Source organism: Perca flavescens, chromosome 11 (genome assembly GCF_004354835.1).
Source record: "Perca flavescens isolate YP-PL-M2 chromosome 11, PFLA_1.0, whole genome shotgun sequence".
NCBI classification, from domain to species: Eukaryota; Metazoa; Chordata; class Actinopteri; order Perciformes; family Percidae; genus Perca; species Perca flavescens.
This window is the reverse complement of record NC_041341.1, coordinates 33,507,738-33,525,284: the sequence shown is the minus strand read 5'-3', so window position 1 is coordinate 33,525,284 and position 17,547 is coordinate 33,507,738. Positions and strand designations below refer to the sequence as shown.

The 17,547-nt window shown below is 41.0% G+C and overlaps 1 protein-coding gene across 11 annotated transcripts in view; it reads left to right on the top strand.

Moving 5' to 3' along the window:
* The window catches only part of mlphb (melanophilin b), a 52,262-nt gene that overhangs the window by 31,071 nt on the left and 3,644 nt on the right, over positions 1 to 17,547 (top strand). For 9 of the 11 annotated variants that reach the window (XM_028592192.1, XM_028592190.1, XM_028592193.1 and 6 more), the window contains 8 exons: positions 1,024 to 1,116; positions 2,109 to 2,250; positions 3,883 to 4,121; positions 8,748 to 8,831; positions 11,198 to 11,476; positions 16,044 to 16,193; positions 16,303 to 16,371; positions 16,727 to 16,775. In XM_028592192.1, coding sequence (XP_028447993.1) covers positions 1,024 to 1,116; positions 2,109 to 2,250; positions 3,883 to 4,121; positions 8,748 to 8,831; positions 11,198 to 11,476; positions 16,044 to 16,193; positions 16,303 to 16,371; positions 16,727 to 16,775 — 1,105 coding nt within the window. The remainder of the gene's footprint in view (positions 1 to 1,023; positions 1,117 to 2,108; positions 2,251 to 3,882; positions 4,122 to 8,747; positions 8,832 to 11,197; positions 11,477 to 16,043; positions 16,194 to 16,302; positions 16,372 to 16,726; positions 16,776 to 17,547) is intronic. The other 2 variants (XM_028592195.1, XM_028592194.1) reach the window with 2 other exon arrangements.

Here is a 17,547-nt window from a genome sequence, read left to right as displayed (position 1 = left end):
CAGAGTGCCCTCTACGGTCCCAAATAGGGTACTGCCTTTTGAAACACCTCTTGAGCTCTGTATGGAAATGTTCCTGACATTTTTCACCCACTCAGGGAGGTTACAATGCAACTACAGGGTTTTTTTTTTGGAGCCTGTAGGGATTCAGTGTCTTGGTCAATGAATATTGGGCAGAATAGATCCTCTGTCAACAACACCTGGGTCTTAAAAGAAGTCCATGTCTTTCTCGGCCACATGGCCAGATTGCAAAGCAGATGGTTCTATGCCTAGTTTGTGCCGGTTTAATGTTATACCATTGCATTTAAGTGACAGTGCTAAGCATCTGTTCTCCCCCCCCTCCAAAAAAAAAAGATCTATATATTCCCAGCAACCCAGGTTATTTAACAACACTTTACACTGGTCTGAAAGACTCTTTTAATCATCTGGATAAAAAAATATTTTGTGTGCAACATATGTTTTAAAAAAAAAGATTTTAAACAAGCTGTGACACTTTTCCCTAATCCAAAACAGAGAAGGGAGCCGCCGACAAGGACTTATGTTCATGCTTAATTTGTACAGTGTGACTCAAAATGAATGCAGTTAGGTATGTGTGTGGATGGATGGATAGATAGATAGATAGATAGATAGATGGATGGATAGATAGATAGATAGATAGATAGATAGATAGATAGATAGATATTGATTGATTTAATCGACAATCCTGTAAATCTGAGTCTCCGCAAAGAGTTGTTGAGAGAGATGTGCTCATACGTTTCATGGAAATAAGTCATTCAGCATGAAAAATGTATTATTGCTATGTATGTATTTTGAGAGAAACAAACTGGGGCTAATGTTTTCCATAATATATGATTAGTAAGTTGGTTACATTGTGCCTTATTTTCCCAATGTGATAAGTGTTTTGCAGTGGTGAGGATTTCTGAATCCTTCCTCTCCTCTGGTCTAAACTTTTACCTTTTCACTTCACTCATCTTTCTTACCTCTCTCCTCTGTTGGTGGTGGTGTTTCCCTTTCTGCTCTCCAAAGATGAAAAAGGCCAAAAGGCGGTTAACTGTTGATCCCTTTGATTTCGAACTGGGCTGTGACTACTCCATCGAATCAAGAGGACAGCCAAACCAGGTAGAAGCAGGACAACCCCAAAAACGGCTTTTACCCAAGCCAAACTAATCTGCATGTCTTCATACAAGGGGCCCATTGTCTGTTTCCTCTTTAGCCTGTTTGTTTTCTTTCTTTGCCAAACTTGGTCTGGTTTGTCAAGAATATTTATTTAGTGTTGAGCACTGTCATTTTTCATTCTCACATCTGGCCACAATGTGTATCCAAATGTGCATGCTTGTGTTTGCACAGACAATGAGACATTATGTCAGCTCATTAACACAATGCTCTGACAATACACCATTTTACCAAATGTCAAGAGACTCAAGTGGCATGAAACAAATCACAATGTCTGTGTTTTAGAGAGCGCAATGGCAATAGACTTTCCAATCATCAGGGTTAATATCCTAAAAATAAATGTGATGAACTGCGAAAGGAAAGTTATTGCATTATTGGCCTTGATTAACGTGACAAAACACAGACACACCAAATTAAGGCCAGTAAAACAATAAATGAAGGGGTCGGTCACCACAGTTGTAACTTTATAAATATAGATGCATTTGGTCATAACATTTATCAAAATTGTAGGAGTGCTGTGCCACCGATTGAACCAGCTCTACTTATTATTTAATTGTAGCACATTGTGCTTTATCTTTGTTTAACTAAATTATGTCTATTATTAATTGAATTTAATTAATTTAATTTTTTTGCTTGCAGAGTATGAATAAGAATGTGTGCCATTAATGATTTCACTGTAGCTGGTAACTAAATCTACCTAATGCAATTACAAATTTTAGGGGTTCTCTTAAAATCTGAAACGAGTTTATGATGCCACAGTACTTTGTGGAATTTCCCTTGTTATTGGTAATATTTCTAACTCTCCCTGTGACAACCCCAATGTCTTCACCCACCTTCTTTTTCTGATGCTAAGTGTCTAGCATCATTAGCTCCTCAGTAATGAATGAATGAAACAGTTTGTCAGAATAGCACTCACCACTCTCCGTCCTCATTCCTAGGCCTCAGTCTCCTGTGACATCATGGACATGGATGTAGGTGAGAGGGAGTCGATGCTTGCTGAGGCTGACATGGCCTCTGTTTTTCACCAGATTTTGGAGGAGCAATGCAAAGTTCTGGACCTGGGAATGGTTCCACAGCAAGGTAAAAAAAGGAGAAAGTAGCTCAGGGCACATAAATGGTTTCAACAAACATTTACTAAAGTACATGAAAACAAATGGATGAAAACAGCAAATGCATATGTACAGCATGTACTGTACACCACATGCATACAAGAGCCAAAACAGGAAGATGTTAAGGATACTGTAGTGTTAGTAACAATATTAACTTACTTGCCAATGAGGGAAAATACAAAGAGCTAAAAGGGCCAACTAGCTATAGAACCATAACTCTGGAAAAAATGGTCAAACAGCGCCTCAAATCTCTAAACATGACATATGGCCATGTTTTTTTTTTTTCATTGTAGGCCTATGTATTTTATGTTTCTATTTTACGTTTCTATTTATTTAGCTGACATTACTCCCATTTTTGTCAAGTGGATAAAATGGGAGTAATGTGTTTTGTAAGCGACTTGGTTTACAAAATTAGCTAGTTAGATAGCTAGCTAATATCAAACATCTGTTGATTAAGGTTAACAGACTCCGCTATTCTAAGCTTCAAGACAATTTCCTGTGCTACATAAACATTAGTATGGTAACACTCAATATTACCATCACACCACATACTCTCACAATATTGTCTCTTTGTTAACGCTGTACAGCCAGTTAATGGTGCCATGGTATGTGTGCACTCATGAGCTACATGGCTAATGTGCAGGTATACTGTATTTCCTCCATCCGTATCTGGGACATTTTGGCTTCACTTTTGTACAGTGGAAGGAAGTGGAGACACGTCGTCCATCATTTTACACAGTCCATGGTCAATATAGCATGCACGGAGGAATTTACCATCAACACTGATTGGACATCCACATAAAAAGTGCCAAATTTCTCTTAAAGGAAAAATCTGGCACAAAATGAACCTAGGGGTTAATAATAGAGATGGTCTGATACCAGTATTGGTATCGGCTCCGATACTGCCTAAAATGCTGGTATCGGGACGATCTGGAGTTTATGCACTGATCCGATACCACGTAATAAAGCCCTAAAGAAAATCTACGTTAAAGTAGATATTTGTTCTTTTTCCATTATAACTGACTGTCAAACTGGATAATAAAAGAAAGTTCTGTGGCATTCATTGTTTGTGTTTGTTCATGTTTCACAAAGAGTTTAACCTGAGCCAGACAGACAACAAAGATAGAAATCATATCACATCCATACAGGGATAGTAGTATACAGTTGTTAAAACATAATAAAGAGTCGACCGTTCTCTGGATATGTTTTCATGCTAATCTAATGTGACCAGTTTTAGCGCAAACCGCTAATTAGCTTATAACGCCAGTCGTCGGGGCACGGATAAAGTAAAAAGAAATCGCTATTTCTATACCACTAACAAGGCTAGAAATAGCACCACACTTCCACGGTAGCATAATGAGGGTCCCTACATGTAAACACAAGCATTGAGAACTTTGTAAGTGTACAGACAGTTTATTAAAAAGATATATTATAAAGACAGTACCGTTCTCGTATACAGGCGGGCGCCAACTTGGGAAAACAGTCATGACCAGTCAAACGACGAACACTGTGCTTGAGTTCAGCCTTTAACTGCTGAAGAGAATGGTGGACTCAGTATTGTTTCCTGTATTTATTTCCTGATTTACCCTTGTATTCTTTTTAGATGACCTTGCGTACCCAGACAACCAAACTATTCCATCTCGCTCCATGTCCCGGCTCAGCTACTCGTCATGTGGCAGTGGCAGTGCTTGGGGCCCCCCGAGCAGCAGCAGCTATCTGCCTGGCCCCGATGACTCCGAGGAGGAGGACCACCACCAGCTCTTCCCTCTCTACCAATCTCATCTGGGCCTCTGCAGCCACACCTCCCAGGAGAGCCTGAACTCAGCCAACCCTCCACCACAGGTCTTTAATAGGATTCACAATATCTTTTAATCATCACATGAAATCCTATTTACATTACACTGATTTGGCAGATGGCTTCAAGACACACAAATCCAGTGTTGTTTTTCCTGAAGTTACCTGAAGTAGACTAATAAAGGAACACGCAGACTTAATGAGATTTTAGCTTATTCACCGTATCCCCCAGAGTTAGATAAGTCCATACATACTTTTCTCATCTCCGTGCGTGTGGTAACTCTGTCTGATGCACCCACCGTTAGCCTAGCTTAGCACAGATTCTGGAGGTAACTGGCTCCAACTAGCCTACTGCTCCCAATAAGTGAGAAGTGCTAAGCTAGGTTAGCGGTGGGTGCGTCAGTTACGACACGCACAGAGATGAGAAGGGTATGTATGGACTTATCTAACTCTGGGGGATACGGGGAATAAGCTAAGGTCTCAATAAGTCGGCGTGTTCCTTTAAAGGGTTGGTAATGTTGAAAAGCTAGCAAGATTTGAAAGTAGCATCTCCTCCATCTAACACCTCTCCCTGCCACACACAGGCGTGCACGAGCACTGCTGCATCGCTGCCATAAAAAGTATCAACAGCAGTGATTCTGGCCCCTAGTATTACACAGTATTACTTACTATTACTACCTGGCATTACACTTAAAACACGTTTTGTGGTATCACCCACAACTATTCCGCACCTGATAACACATGCACACATAGGAGTAAGAAATGTGACATTGATAGTTCACAATGTTCCTTACACAGTCAATTCCCATCTCTGCACAGATATTCTGTCTGATATCATTTAACTTTACTGATGTGTATACAACCCATATGGCTTTTATTTGATGGGTTGTAAAAGTTTTCTTCCTTGTCACAGTGTGAGTCTGTAAAAAAGCATTTGTTAGAGACTCACACTGTGTATAATAGTCTTGAGGCATTTTTAAATACCCCAGCATTGGAGTCAAATAAACAAAAAAGCTTCACTTGGCTATCTATGTGATTTTTTTTTTTTCTTTTTTACTAGACTTTTGCTTTTACAGATAGTATATTCAGCATTGGAAGGTTTTTGTTTCACTAAAATGGACTATAAAGGGCAAGGTAAGATACATAAACAAAATGTTAAACTTAATTTTGCTCTGTTTAGGCTATAAGAAAGGGAAAACTTGATCTTCACAATAATTAATTGTGGTTTAGAGTCACATTTCTGACAGCTAACCAACTATCTTTTTGATATTTCAGGTCTTTATAGCAGCACATGTTGGAACTCTCACACACACACACACACACACACACACACACACACACACACACACACACACGTTCATCAGACTGACACGTTGAGTGATGAGGGGGAGACAGCTGCTAGATCAGAGAGAAGTTACATACATTACATCAGTGTCTATTTATGTGATAGCATACTCAGTCCCTGGAAAGGATCACGACAACTGTTGCTGTTCTGTTTATGGGGAGCAGATAAATAACAGACTTTGTTTGCCATTAGTTTGGCAGACTTTGAGTGGGCTGCTTTTCTTACTGCTGTCAGAAACCAGTGAGTCTACATGGGTCCTCGTGTGCTCAACAGTCGGGTGCACTGAGTTGATTCCCGACCCGCTGTGGAACTTCATGTTTAATAATTGAGGTAAAGCTCGGACTATCCGAGTCAAATGGTGATGTTCTTTGTAGTTATTTAAGATAAGGAATATGAAAAAAAAAGCTCTGTGGTGGAATGCAGCCATGAAAATAAAAGGGCAGGTGTTATCAGTCCCACCTGGCCCTGTGCTTATTTCCACCTTTGATATCTGGTGTCATGGCAAATCCATCTCACAGCTGGGCAACACGCTGGGAGACACAATCAGGATGCTGCAGAAAACAAGCAGCCCAAACATGTGCCTGTCAGACATCAAATACAGCCGTGATATTTGTCTTTGGCGGCGAGGTCCAAGCTCATCAGACACCAGTTACTCATCCTGCATGGGAGTGTCACCTACCACCCGTTTGATTGTGATTTGGAAAGCATTCAAGCCGCCGAGCGAGGCTGAAAGTCAAGTGACTCATTCAATTTGATTACCCTTGTGGAACAAGACATGGGGATGAGTCAAGAAGTGCAGGCTCTGTAAAGGCACGGGGCACATGTGGGGCATGTTTATATGTTTAATATACAGACAAATTAAAGGTCCCATGACATGGTGCTCTTTGGATGCTTTTATATAGACCTTAGTGGTCCCCTAATACTGTATCTGAAGTCTCTTTTATATAGGCCTTAGTGGTCCCCTATTACTGTATCTGAAGTCTCTTTTATATAGGCCTTAGTGGTCCCCTAATACTGTATCTGAAGTCTCTTTTATATAGATCTTAGTGGCCCCCTAATACTGTATCTGAAGTCTCTTTTATATAGACCTTAGTGGTCCCCTAATACTGTATCTGAAGTCTCTTTTATATAGACCTTAGTGGTCCCCTAATACTGTATCTGAAGTCTCTTTTATATAGGCCTTAGTGGTCCCCTAATACTGTATCTGAAGTCTCTTTTATATAGGCCTTAGTGGTCCCCTAATACTGTATCTGAAGTCGCTTTCCCAAAATTCAGCCTTGGTGCAGAATTCCAGCCACTAGAGCCAGTCCCACAATGAGCTTTACTTAGGATGTGCCATTTCTGTGTCTGTAGCTATTAAGGAGGAGAGAGGGTGGGGGCAAGGTGGAGGGTGGGGGTGTGGTCTTGACCAACTGCCACTTTGCTCGTTTGAAAGCCATGATGTCTCTCTCTCTCTCTCTCTCATGGGTGGGCCAAATTCTCTGGGTGGGCAAAGCAGAGAAAGGGGAGGTAACCTTCCTCCTTATGACCTCATAAGGAGAAGATTCCAGATCGGCCCATCTGAGCTTTCATTTTCTCAAAGGCAGGGCAGGATACCCAGGTCTCTGTTTACACCTATCACCATTTCTAACCACTGGGGGACCATAGGCAGGCTGGGGGAACTCATATTAATGTTAAAAAAAACTCATGAAGGGAAATTTTCATGCCATGGAACCTTTTAAAGGATACGCATACCAGAAACGTAACAAATGTGGAGGCTTCCCTACAAGGCACGAGGGCTCACTGAATGGTTTGATGTCCAGATCTCAATCCAACTGAAGACTTACAGGAGTAGACTGACGTACAATGCCACGTCAACACAGGAGGCCTTTTTTTTGGAACAGCTATGCCTCTACAATAGAGCTGTCCACACAGGGTGCCCCCAGTACGGTCTACCAAATGAATCATTGTGATTAGGTTATAGGTGGATGTATAATAAAACCTGCCTTCTGTCTGATGACTGTTTGCTTGACTTCCTGATTCAAAAAGGACTCTTCCTGTACCCAGAGACCCCATGGGAAAAGTATTGTTGCATTTTCAATTGACCCATTATCGAAGGCAACCTTTATTTTATTTCACTAGTATAGCTTTTAGTCGATTTTTGTCCAGATTTACTCTCTCTTCATCTGGACTGTTGTGGCTCTCAATTACAGTGGAATCCCATTTGGGGATGAGGTGATTTGGCTCATCCATCAGACTCTGATGATGTGGTTTGATTTGTTCAGCCTGAGTGAAATTGATACCATATGACATTCTGTTACTTAAGAGTGTGATTTCAACAGCATCATTTAAACGGTACTGCACATCTTGTTAAGAAACTAATAATACATTTGTGGTAACTTGTTCCTTAAAGGTCCAGTAGGTAACTTTTTATGAAATTAACTTTTTGTCATATTTGCTCAAACTGTCACTATATCCTGACAGTAGCACATGAGACAGATACTCTGTGAAAAAAATCACTTTTCTCTGCCTGCTCCTGGTGCTCCTAATGGCATTTTCAAGTTTCCACCACGCCCGAATAGCGATCAAGCTATCAAACTAGGCAGCGCTGATCAAATATGAATCAAGATTCTGTTATTGCATTGCCTATTTCTCTCCTCAAATGTTTTCAGACATGTGTTTTAGTGTACTGTTTGGCTGTAAAAGGAAAATGCTTTTGACGAAGTTGAGCCAAAAGCAAGCAACGCTCACCATCTGGAGCAATTTTTCTCATTTTACAGCCAAACGGTACACTAAAATATGTTGCTGAAAACATTTGAGGAGAGAAATAGGCAATGCAATGACAGAATCTTGATTCATATTTGACAGTTTGATTGCAGTTCACAAGCTCTTATTGACACTGCGTCAAGGGACTCCTCGGACTGTTTATGCCTTAGGAGTACTAGGAGAAGGCAGAGGTTTTTTATATGAAAAACCTTTTTTTAAAGTTACCAACAGTTGCCAGTAGCCAAGGAGGACACGGAGGATTAAAAAATCATGTACTCTTCAGAAGAGGTCATTATCCGGACGCCAAAATCTTCTGAACACCGCCATACTGAGAAATAGAGAGAAATGCGTGGAGCTGAAAGTCTTAATTAGCTTTGTAGCAACTCATTTGAGGAATGGCTTGAATTTAACAGACGTTCATTAATATCAAAAAGTTACGCACTAAAGCTTTAATCGGCCTACCATAAATGTTCTTTATGGCTCTGAAATCCTACCATCTTCTCTTTGCTAACATCTCTTTCTTCATTCTATCCTGTCTTCATGATGTGACTATAGCCTCCCTGACTCTTCCTGTCTTCCCCCAGATCACTGACCTGAACAGACGCATGTCAGCCATTGAGAGCCTCCTCAACCACTTGGAGCATAAGGTCACCTCGACATACGACGAGGTAAATCCATTAAATATCACACTGGAGTTGCCAAATAATGATCACAATCATCATTTATCAAACCTCAGGCCAGCTGTTGCAGAAAGAGGCTTTGGGAATTACATGAGGATAATGAAAGTTTAAACCAAAAACATAAAAAAAAGTTGGCAAGAACATGTTTACATAACCATGGCAACAGGGACTGTGGTTAGTCCCTTGTTTCCAGCCGGTCTCATTACATATGACATAAAGTAGAAAGACTCATACTAACAATAGAGTGATCAAACATTCAGTTTTCTTAAATTACACATGAAATATGAACCTTGCATTTTACTGGCCACGGACATGCATGTTCCTGAGCAACATATGATGTCACAAAGTCCTGTCCCATTCCTCAGACAGCACCCTTATGCATTCACACGGTTTTGTTGCGCACACAGCTGATGTTAATTAAAGTCTGTGAGGATTGACATGGATATATTGGGATTTAGCCTCCTCTTATCTGACTATACTGGGATGACCCCTGAGTGGCTGCCACGTTTCCATACGTGTGCAGAGGCTTTGGCCGGAGCTTTACCTGCTGTAGAGACGTGCGAGGGAAGCATGTGATGTGGGACGGTCTGCTCAGTACTTTGTATTTCTTTGCACTTGTTCCTGCTGGTTCCACGTTTTGGAAGAGTGAACAGTGAGATTTCTTTGTATAGTTGTAAGCAAGATTAGATCGTTATTGGTTCTGGTCTTTTTAAAGTAATAATAAAAGTTTCATTGAAATAAATGCCCGTTACTATCTATTGCTGAATGATAAAAGCCCTTGGCTGGTCCAGTGGTTGGTTCAGAGACGGTCAGCGGAGTTAACGCAATAGTCTAACTCTTCAACTCCCTTGTGTGTGTGAAAAAATATTGAATCAACTTAGCTGAGCAAATTCATCAAACATGTATTGCATTTCACGCATCGCTCGTGACGCTTGCGCCTACTTGCGTCCGCTGTTTAGACTATGAAAGGGAGCACGTTGCTCGCGTTGCTTGTTTGCGTTGCTCGCGTTGACTCTGTAACGGCCCTTATGCAGCTCATTGTTCAAGCATTCTGATGATGAAGAGGACACCCAGTTGCTCCTAGTCATCCTCCACTCATCAACAGCCACGTCTCATTTGGGTTTGGTGTCTGTTTCTAATTGGGTCGAAATTGAAATCCACACCAGTTATCATCAGAGAATGAGTCAACCCATAAAAACAGCAAACCATAAACCAACCCCGAATTTAAGCCCGTCTGGTAATTAGTGGCTATCCTGCTTCAAGTGAGAACAATAATAGATAGACTCTGTTGTGGCAAAGCACAGCTTAAATCAATCTGCATATAGCACATGTTCCACTGGTTTTGTCAGAGCAGAGTCTGCACGCAACACATCTGTGTTAATGTCCATAGTAACCGGAAAGTTCTCACACACACACACACACACACACACACACACACACACACACACACACACACACACACACACAACATGCATCCATCTACTGATCCAAATATTTGTCTTCTAGACCTGCTAGTTCCTGTTTCAGATCCCAGGTGTGCCAGTGGCAAGGTGGGGGTGATATGGCGTTGTGCAGAATGCAGCTGGACAAGTCAACAGTTTATCACGTTCGGTCACATAAAGGATATTGACAGTTCGCTAAGGACCGCCCCACTCAGTGGCTGTTTCTACGTCTGTTCTCAAACTGCACACGTGCAGTTTACAGCGATGACCGTGGCACATTTACCAATTCCAAAACCGTAGCAATTGTTGGAACAATGAGCCTTTGAATTCACACAGAAGTAAACAAAAGCAGACTTTTTTTGTTTTAGCCAATGACCATCGATTTCATTGGCTGAAGTGAACTGTTGCTAACATATTCTATCAGCTGTAGCTACCTAGCTACAGTAATTAACGATAACTCTGTGGTTTGTCTTTGTGTGTTTTCCTAAAAATGGTAAAACTCTCTACAGATGACATTTAATGTTTTCTGCTGACTTGTTTTAAACAAGAAATAAAAGTGATAAGTGTCATAAATATGCACATGACGGCTACATACATGATATCATGCTCATAGACTGAGGCTAAAACTATACACCCCAGTCAAAAAGTCAGCATCCTCTCCAGCTGATGATCCTTAAAAAAGACCCGTAGCTTAAATATAGCAGCTTTATTGTTCTTGTATTGCAGGGTGAAGCCAGTAAGCATAGTATTATAGTACAGTATAATAAATAACAATGTAATTACAATGTTTTTGTAGTGCTAAACCACTGAGGTGCTGTGCCACTGCTTTCACCCAAGCAATGCATTTTAAACCAAGCTAAGACACGAAATATAAAGTTTGAATAAAGGATATTCTCTGCTGTGTTCCCACAGAGCAGCCAGGCTCCTCCGACCCCAAACAGCACGTCTCCTCTTCCTCAGCGTGAGGAAGTGGACTTAGAGGAGCAGCAACTGAGACAGAAGCTGCACGAGATGACGGACAACATCAGTGACCACGGCCTAACCTCTGATGAGGACGAGATCCCAGCATGGAGGAGCCCAGAGGGGGATGCCAAGCCCAGCAGGATACCCACCACCAGACCCACATCCAGAACAAGCATCCTTCTCTGCAGACTGGAGGAGGAGCAGCCTCAGCTGACTGACGCTCAGAAGGTACACACATCTGTGGCAGAATTCAGTGTTTCCCCTATAGGTTGACTTCTTTACCCTGGCAGGTTGGGTCGGCTGGGAGGGTTACAGTTAGTCCCGTTATAGACTCGCATTGCCAGACCTTCTGGCTAGTCCACACAGCATTCTGGGATGGGAGAAAAACGTGCTCTGGTTTATTGGCATTTCTTTAAACCAATCACAATCGACTTGGGCGAAGCTAAGCACCGGACAGAGCAACGGTGCCTCTGCAAAATAGCCTCGGGAAGGAACTTGTTTTGGTGGAACATGTGTACATCCAAAAGTTAATTTTATTTCAGACCCAGAGGGGGATGCATATCACAATAAAAAAAAACACACAATGTAAAACATAAGAATACAAAGCTACAAGGCCTTCCACAATGTTCACTGTCTAACATAGACGTGTTGGCCAGTGGTTCCACAGTCTGGAAGAAAATCTGACAGTACTGCATACAGGCTTAGCCAAAACAGCGATGAAGTCATTTTCTGACTCAGACACCCTACACGTACATCTATACATCAGGTTAGGTAAAACAGCAGAGCAGGTAGGTAGCCTGACACTGGCAAACATATGGCGCGCACTGGAGATCCATGGAGCTCTCAGCAGCAGCCTCATGCTGTCATTAGAAGCCACTAGGAGTTCTCTAATGCTGCCTTGCTTGTAACGACACCACAGGTAGGCAGTATAGTAAGGTGTACAATACACTCTAAAGAGTGAGATCTTCACAGGTACAGAGCACATGCTGAACTTAGGATAGTGCGTCGCTGCAGTTCATGGCGCTGCGCCATTGTAGAAAGGAAACACAATGTATATCTGGCGTTATTTTTGGCATTAAAGAAACTTCTGGGGGGTTCCCAGGCCTGTACAATTATAAGAGAAACACCATTGATCAAATGAGCAGAAAATCAGCAGAGGAAAAACAAATGATTCACACTGTTACGACCCCTCCCTTTTCTGCCTGCGGTTGGCTTCTCTGGCTTTCCTGGCTGAGCTGGCAGTATGGGAGGGGTTGTTAGTTAATTGGTGGACACCTGGGTAGGCCTCAACCAAGACTATTTGTACAAGTCCTGTGTCATTGTTCTGTCTCTGCCTTCTCCCTCTCCTAGGCTCACACATCTTTTTGGTTTGGGTTGGTTTGATTTCTTTCGTTACAGATGTCATTTATCCACACATCTTTCACTCACACACACACACCGCACACACTACTGATAACAATCACTACGTTTACATGCAGCCAATAACCCGTTCAAAACCGGAATATTAGCAATAACCCGGTCGCGCACGGCCATGTAAACACCGGCAAAAACCAGAATATGCTCATATTCCGGTTTTTAAAAACTCGAATATGCTACCTGGGTTACCCCCTTTTCTAACCCAAAATTTTGGTCATGTAAACGCGTATCGGCATATCCCCATCAAAAGGAACATTGATTTGTGTTCTGCGCATGTTCTATTCGCAAGGAATCTTGGTCTTTTGAGTAGAGGAACTTCTTGTATGCGCCAGAATAGTTATAATAATAATTATATACTATAATAATATAGGTATGTATGTATGTATGTATGTATGTATGTATGTATGTATGTATGTATGTATGTATGTATGTATGTATGTATGTATGTATGTATGTATGTATGTATGTATGTATGTATGTATGTATGTATGTATGTATGTATGTATGACCTGCGCGCAGTATACCGGAAGTAAACAAGTAGAGGTAAACATGGCGAGACACAGCACCACAATTTTGGAGCGAGGAGGAAACCAGTTTCTTTATTAGTGTGGTGAAAACCATGAAGATAATGTCTTTTGTTGACGGCAGAAAGTACCGAGATAGTGAGATTTATGAGAAGGTGACCGAAAAGTTATTGCGTCTTAATGTTGTCCGTAAGTTCAGACGCTAACCGTGCATCGCTGTTTACATCGGGATATTGCCAATTGATTACAAATTCCACGTATACAGGAGTAACTCTCTCTGCTCACTCATGTAAACGGGTTATTTCGAATGTTTCAGAAACCCGAATAGTGACCTTAACCCGACCATAACCCGAAAATTGACAGCTTGTAAACGTAGTCATTGATTCCACACCTGTTTTGATTCTTTTGTTAATAGTAGTTTGTTTACTTTACAATAAACATTTTATTGGCATTTTAACCTGTTTGGTCTCCCCTCTTTGTGTGTTGAGCCGGTTTGTGACAAGAATTTGATGCCAGAAAGTTCATCAGAAACATGACATTCTGTACTGCACATCTGGTTGTTGCACACTCCGTACTTTAAGCAGCCACTAACAGCCTGGCTCATGAAATTCCATACCACCTCTGCAGCAACCCACTTGGAGCACATACTGTAGTCATAAATCAAGTCACTCAGCCTTAGCATTTATTGTTCCTTTGCAACCATCGCTCCCAGATTTTCTGAAACACCGAATTGACTAGAAAAATAACTCCTTCTTGTAGTTGCTTTACGGCCTGAACTGTTTTCACTGGCACTTCGTTCCCTATACAGGTAACAAAGCTGTTGATGTTTTTTACATCGCTTTACTATAGGCCTGTCCAAACTGCTCTTTCTTAAGGATTTAAAGTATCACATAACACTAGCTTTTACAAGCAGCAACACACTCCTCTGAAGTTATAACCTGATTAGGCCCAAACTTTTGAAGTTGGGTTTTCTTTCCCTGTCTTATTTCCAGAATGACTGAAGGGGTCAAAGGTCAACAGCCCATCTGTTCTGCTTATTGTCAAACCAAATAGCTTCTTCTGCTTATTAAGTATAGTAAAATGTGAATGACAACTACACACTTTATGGAAGAGTGACTCTTGCTATTCAGAAACAAAATACTAAAACTTCCATTGTGTTAATTCCAGTTGTGCTGCTGCTGGGTTGATATAGTTTATATTATGATACAGCTGATTTGGACTATTCATCCTTTCGGTTAAGGTTGCTTTGCACTTTTCATCCAACAAGTCCTCCAACCTAATTAACAAAATAGGTTATATGTCACCTCTTTCCAAAACAAGTCAGGAGTGCATTTTCTGATCTGACACTTCCAAAGAACCAATGCTAAATAAACATTTTCCCAAAACACATTTTAAAAAATGTGTTTTTGCATATATATATATATATATATATATATATATATATATATATATATATATATATATATATATATATATATATATATATATATATATATATATATATATATATATATATATATATATAGGGCAATACATCATTATCTCCCAATATTCTTTTTTTGCGTGAACAAATCATTTCAAAATTCAATAACTTGAAGTAAATTAGATCATGTATTGAGCGGGACCTTTCACACTTGAATAACACACTTGTCGGCACTCAAAATGACTTCAGACACACCTTTGGTTGTTTTGTTTTCTTGCTGATGTTTCGTGTTACTCTTCAACTAAAATGTACCCTGATACCAATCAATTTAATTATCTAACATTGGTTGATATACTGGCCGTGAATAGTTTTAACATAGGACACAAGCAAATTGTTACAATTTTGCCTGCTAATGAAGGTTACAAAAATCCAGAGTTGCTTAAAAAGTTTATCATGTCAGTGTTCCACTGTTGTAAAGTTTTCAAGGTGTTGTAGGGACTTTTCAGTCATTTACACTTGTTAAAACATGTTAGAGTTGTTAACTTGTTAAAGTGCTCATATTATGCTCATTTTCAGGTTTATAATTGTATTTAGAGGTTATATCAGAATAGGTTTATGTGGTTTAATTTTCAGAAAACATTTTTGTTGTACTCCACATTGCTGCAGCTCCTCTTTTCACCCTGTGTTGAGCTCTCTGTTTTAGCTACAGAGTGAGGCATCTCACTTCTGTACCATCTTTGTTGGGCGTCACACATGTGCAGTAAGCACTGCTAGCCAGTCAGAAGCAGAGTATGAGGGCGTGCCCTGACAGTAACTAGGTAAGGACTACTAGCCAGTCAGAAGCAGAGGATGACGGCGTGCCCTGACAGTAACTAGGTAAGGACTACTAACCAGTCAGAAGCAGAGTATGAGGGCGTGCCATGCTAGCAGCTAGGTGAGCATTATAACGTGTGTTCCAAAGTGACCACGTTGGTCTCTGAAGTAAAGGCTGGACTACAATAGAGCTGTTTGGAGCAGTTGGTGAACAGTGTTTTCTGTTGGAGATGGTAAGTCCCTTTGGGGGGGACTTTGGGCTTTTTCACTTTGTAAATCTATAATGTGCACAAAAAGATATAACACAATAAAGGAAGGGGTGAAAGGGTTAGGGTTATAATATAATATGAGCACTTTAAAAATGACTGTATGTTTTATGTTCAAACAGGAGTTTTCTCAGTGTTCCCTGGTGACCGAGGCGTTAAAGCACAGACCCTGGACATCCCCAGCTGTGGAGTCCATCGGGAATCTTTTGTCGTCATTCCTCATCTTTTTCTCCTCTGATTTCCTGTCATCTCTCAACTGTTGATTCTTTAATAAAGGCATACAATAGAGTCATTTCCTTTTTTAAGTGAAAAACTAAGTCACATTTTTGTTATTTCCATCACTTCTCTTGTAGACAAGCCAGTCAACAGAGAGCCTGGAGAGAAAGTGGCCCCCGCTAGAGGAGGGGTCAAAGGCCAGCTTCAAAGGCTCCACAGCCTTACTGGTTGAGCTGGAGGGCCAGGTAGCTCAGGCAGCTGCCAATGTCCAGAACGCCCAGAGTGAGGTAAGGAGAAACCTGAAGCTGAGTTAAGGCGTATTAGATTTTTTTTGAAGAGACAGAAAAGTGTGCAGTCTCCTTTTCTTTTTTTTTTTTTTTTTTTTTTTATCCCAAGGTCTCTTACATAGAGAACAGGATTGCTGCCCTGAATGCTGCCGGCATGCCAGTGGATAAAAGAAGAAGGGTAAAGACATTGATTTTATTTGAAACCAGTGTCCGAGTCAGAGCTGTTTAAAATAATTATTAAAAATGTTTCCGTGTATAAAATACTTTTCATATTGTATAAAATGCAATGTAGTTACTGGAGTTGTTTTTGAAAGCAGAGCAGCTTTAATACTATACTGGTCTTAAAAGTTATGTGGCTCCGCCCCTCTTAAATTCAAATCAACCAATAAGTAATAACCATTTCTATCTCCTCAGCACGTCTGTCTCTGATAAATGTTTCTACCTTCCAAGGTGCCAAAATAACTGATGGGCCATATATTTCTCACATTCTTACTTTGGTTTTCTGTTTGTTTCCCCGCTTTGTTGTCTTCTAGTCTGCGATCCCGATCCAAGCAAGGAGACTGTCCCACAACTTTCCCACAAGTAAGAACTGACATTGCTGCCCTTGAGCATGATCCCCAGGGCCTTCCGCCTGACTCAAAACATCTTAACCTTGTTAAACTCCGAGAACATGATGATCTATTTTGTGAGCTGGTAAACACTGTGTCCTATTGTACTACAGCTGTAATTTTCCCAGCTGTACGTTGGATACTTAAACTCTGCAGGATTCACAAAGGTGTGTTGTTGTGTGTTGTGAGGCAGAATAGTGGGTATTCAAAACATCGGTTTTGTTTGCCACTGAGGTGGGGCAATCCCTATTCAGACAAAAACAAAGTGATCAGGCGATTTTCTGCAGAGTGGTGCAGTGGGGGGGAGGTGGGAGTGTCAATGAAACGGCCCATTCGGGTGATGTCCTTTTGTGTTCTTATACACCCCTGTTCACCCCTGTCCACCCCCCTCCCCCAACAAAGTACAAGTAGACTTTCTTTTTTCCGTCAGATCGTTTATAGATTTTGACGTGTCCGACTGCACTTGAAGGCAGTTTATTTCACAAAATGAATGGAACGAGCTGCGTTTTTGCCAGACCGTCGGACTGCTGATGCAGGCAGTCTGAACGCGGCCTTAGTAGTGGTTGCAACAAGTTGTCCAAACCACATGAGGATATATGGTACCAGTCAAAAGTTTGGACACACTTTCTCATTTTTGTGAATGGGAAAGTGTGTCCAAACTTTTGACTGGTAGTGTACGTTGTTTATTCCAACCTTATAACAGGACCCACAGGAGTGTTTTCTATCCTCATATCCAATAGAATGAA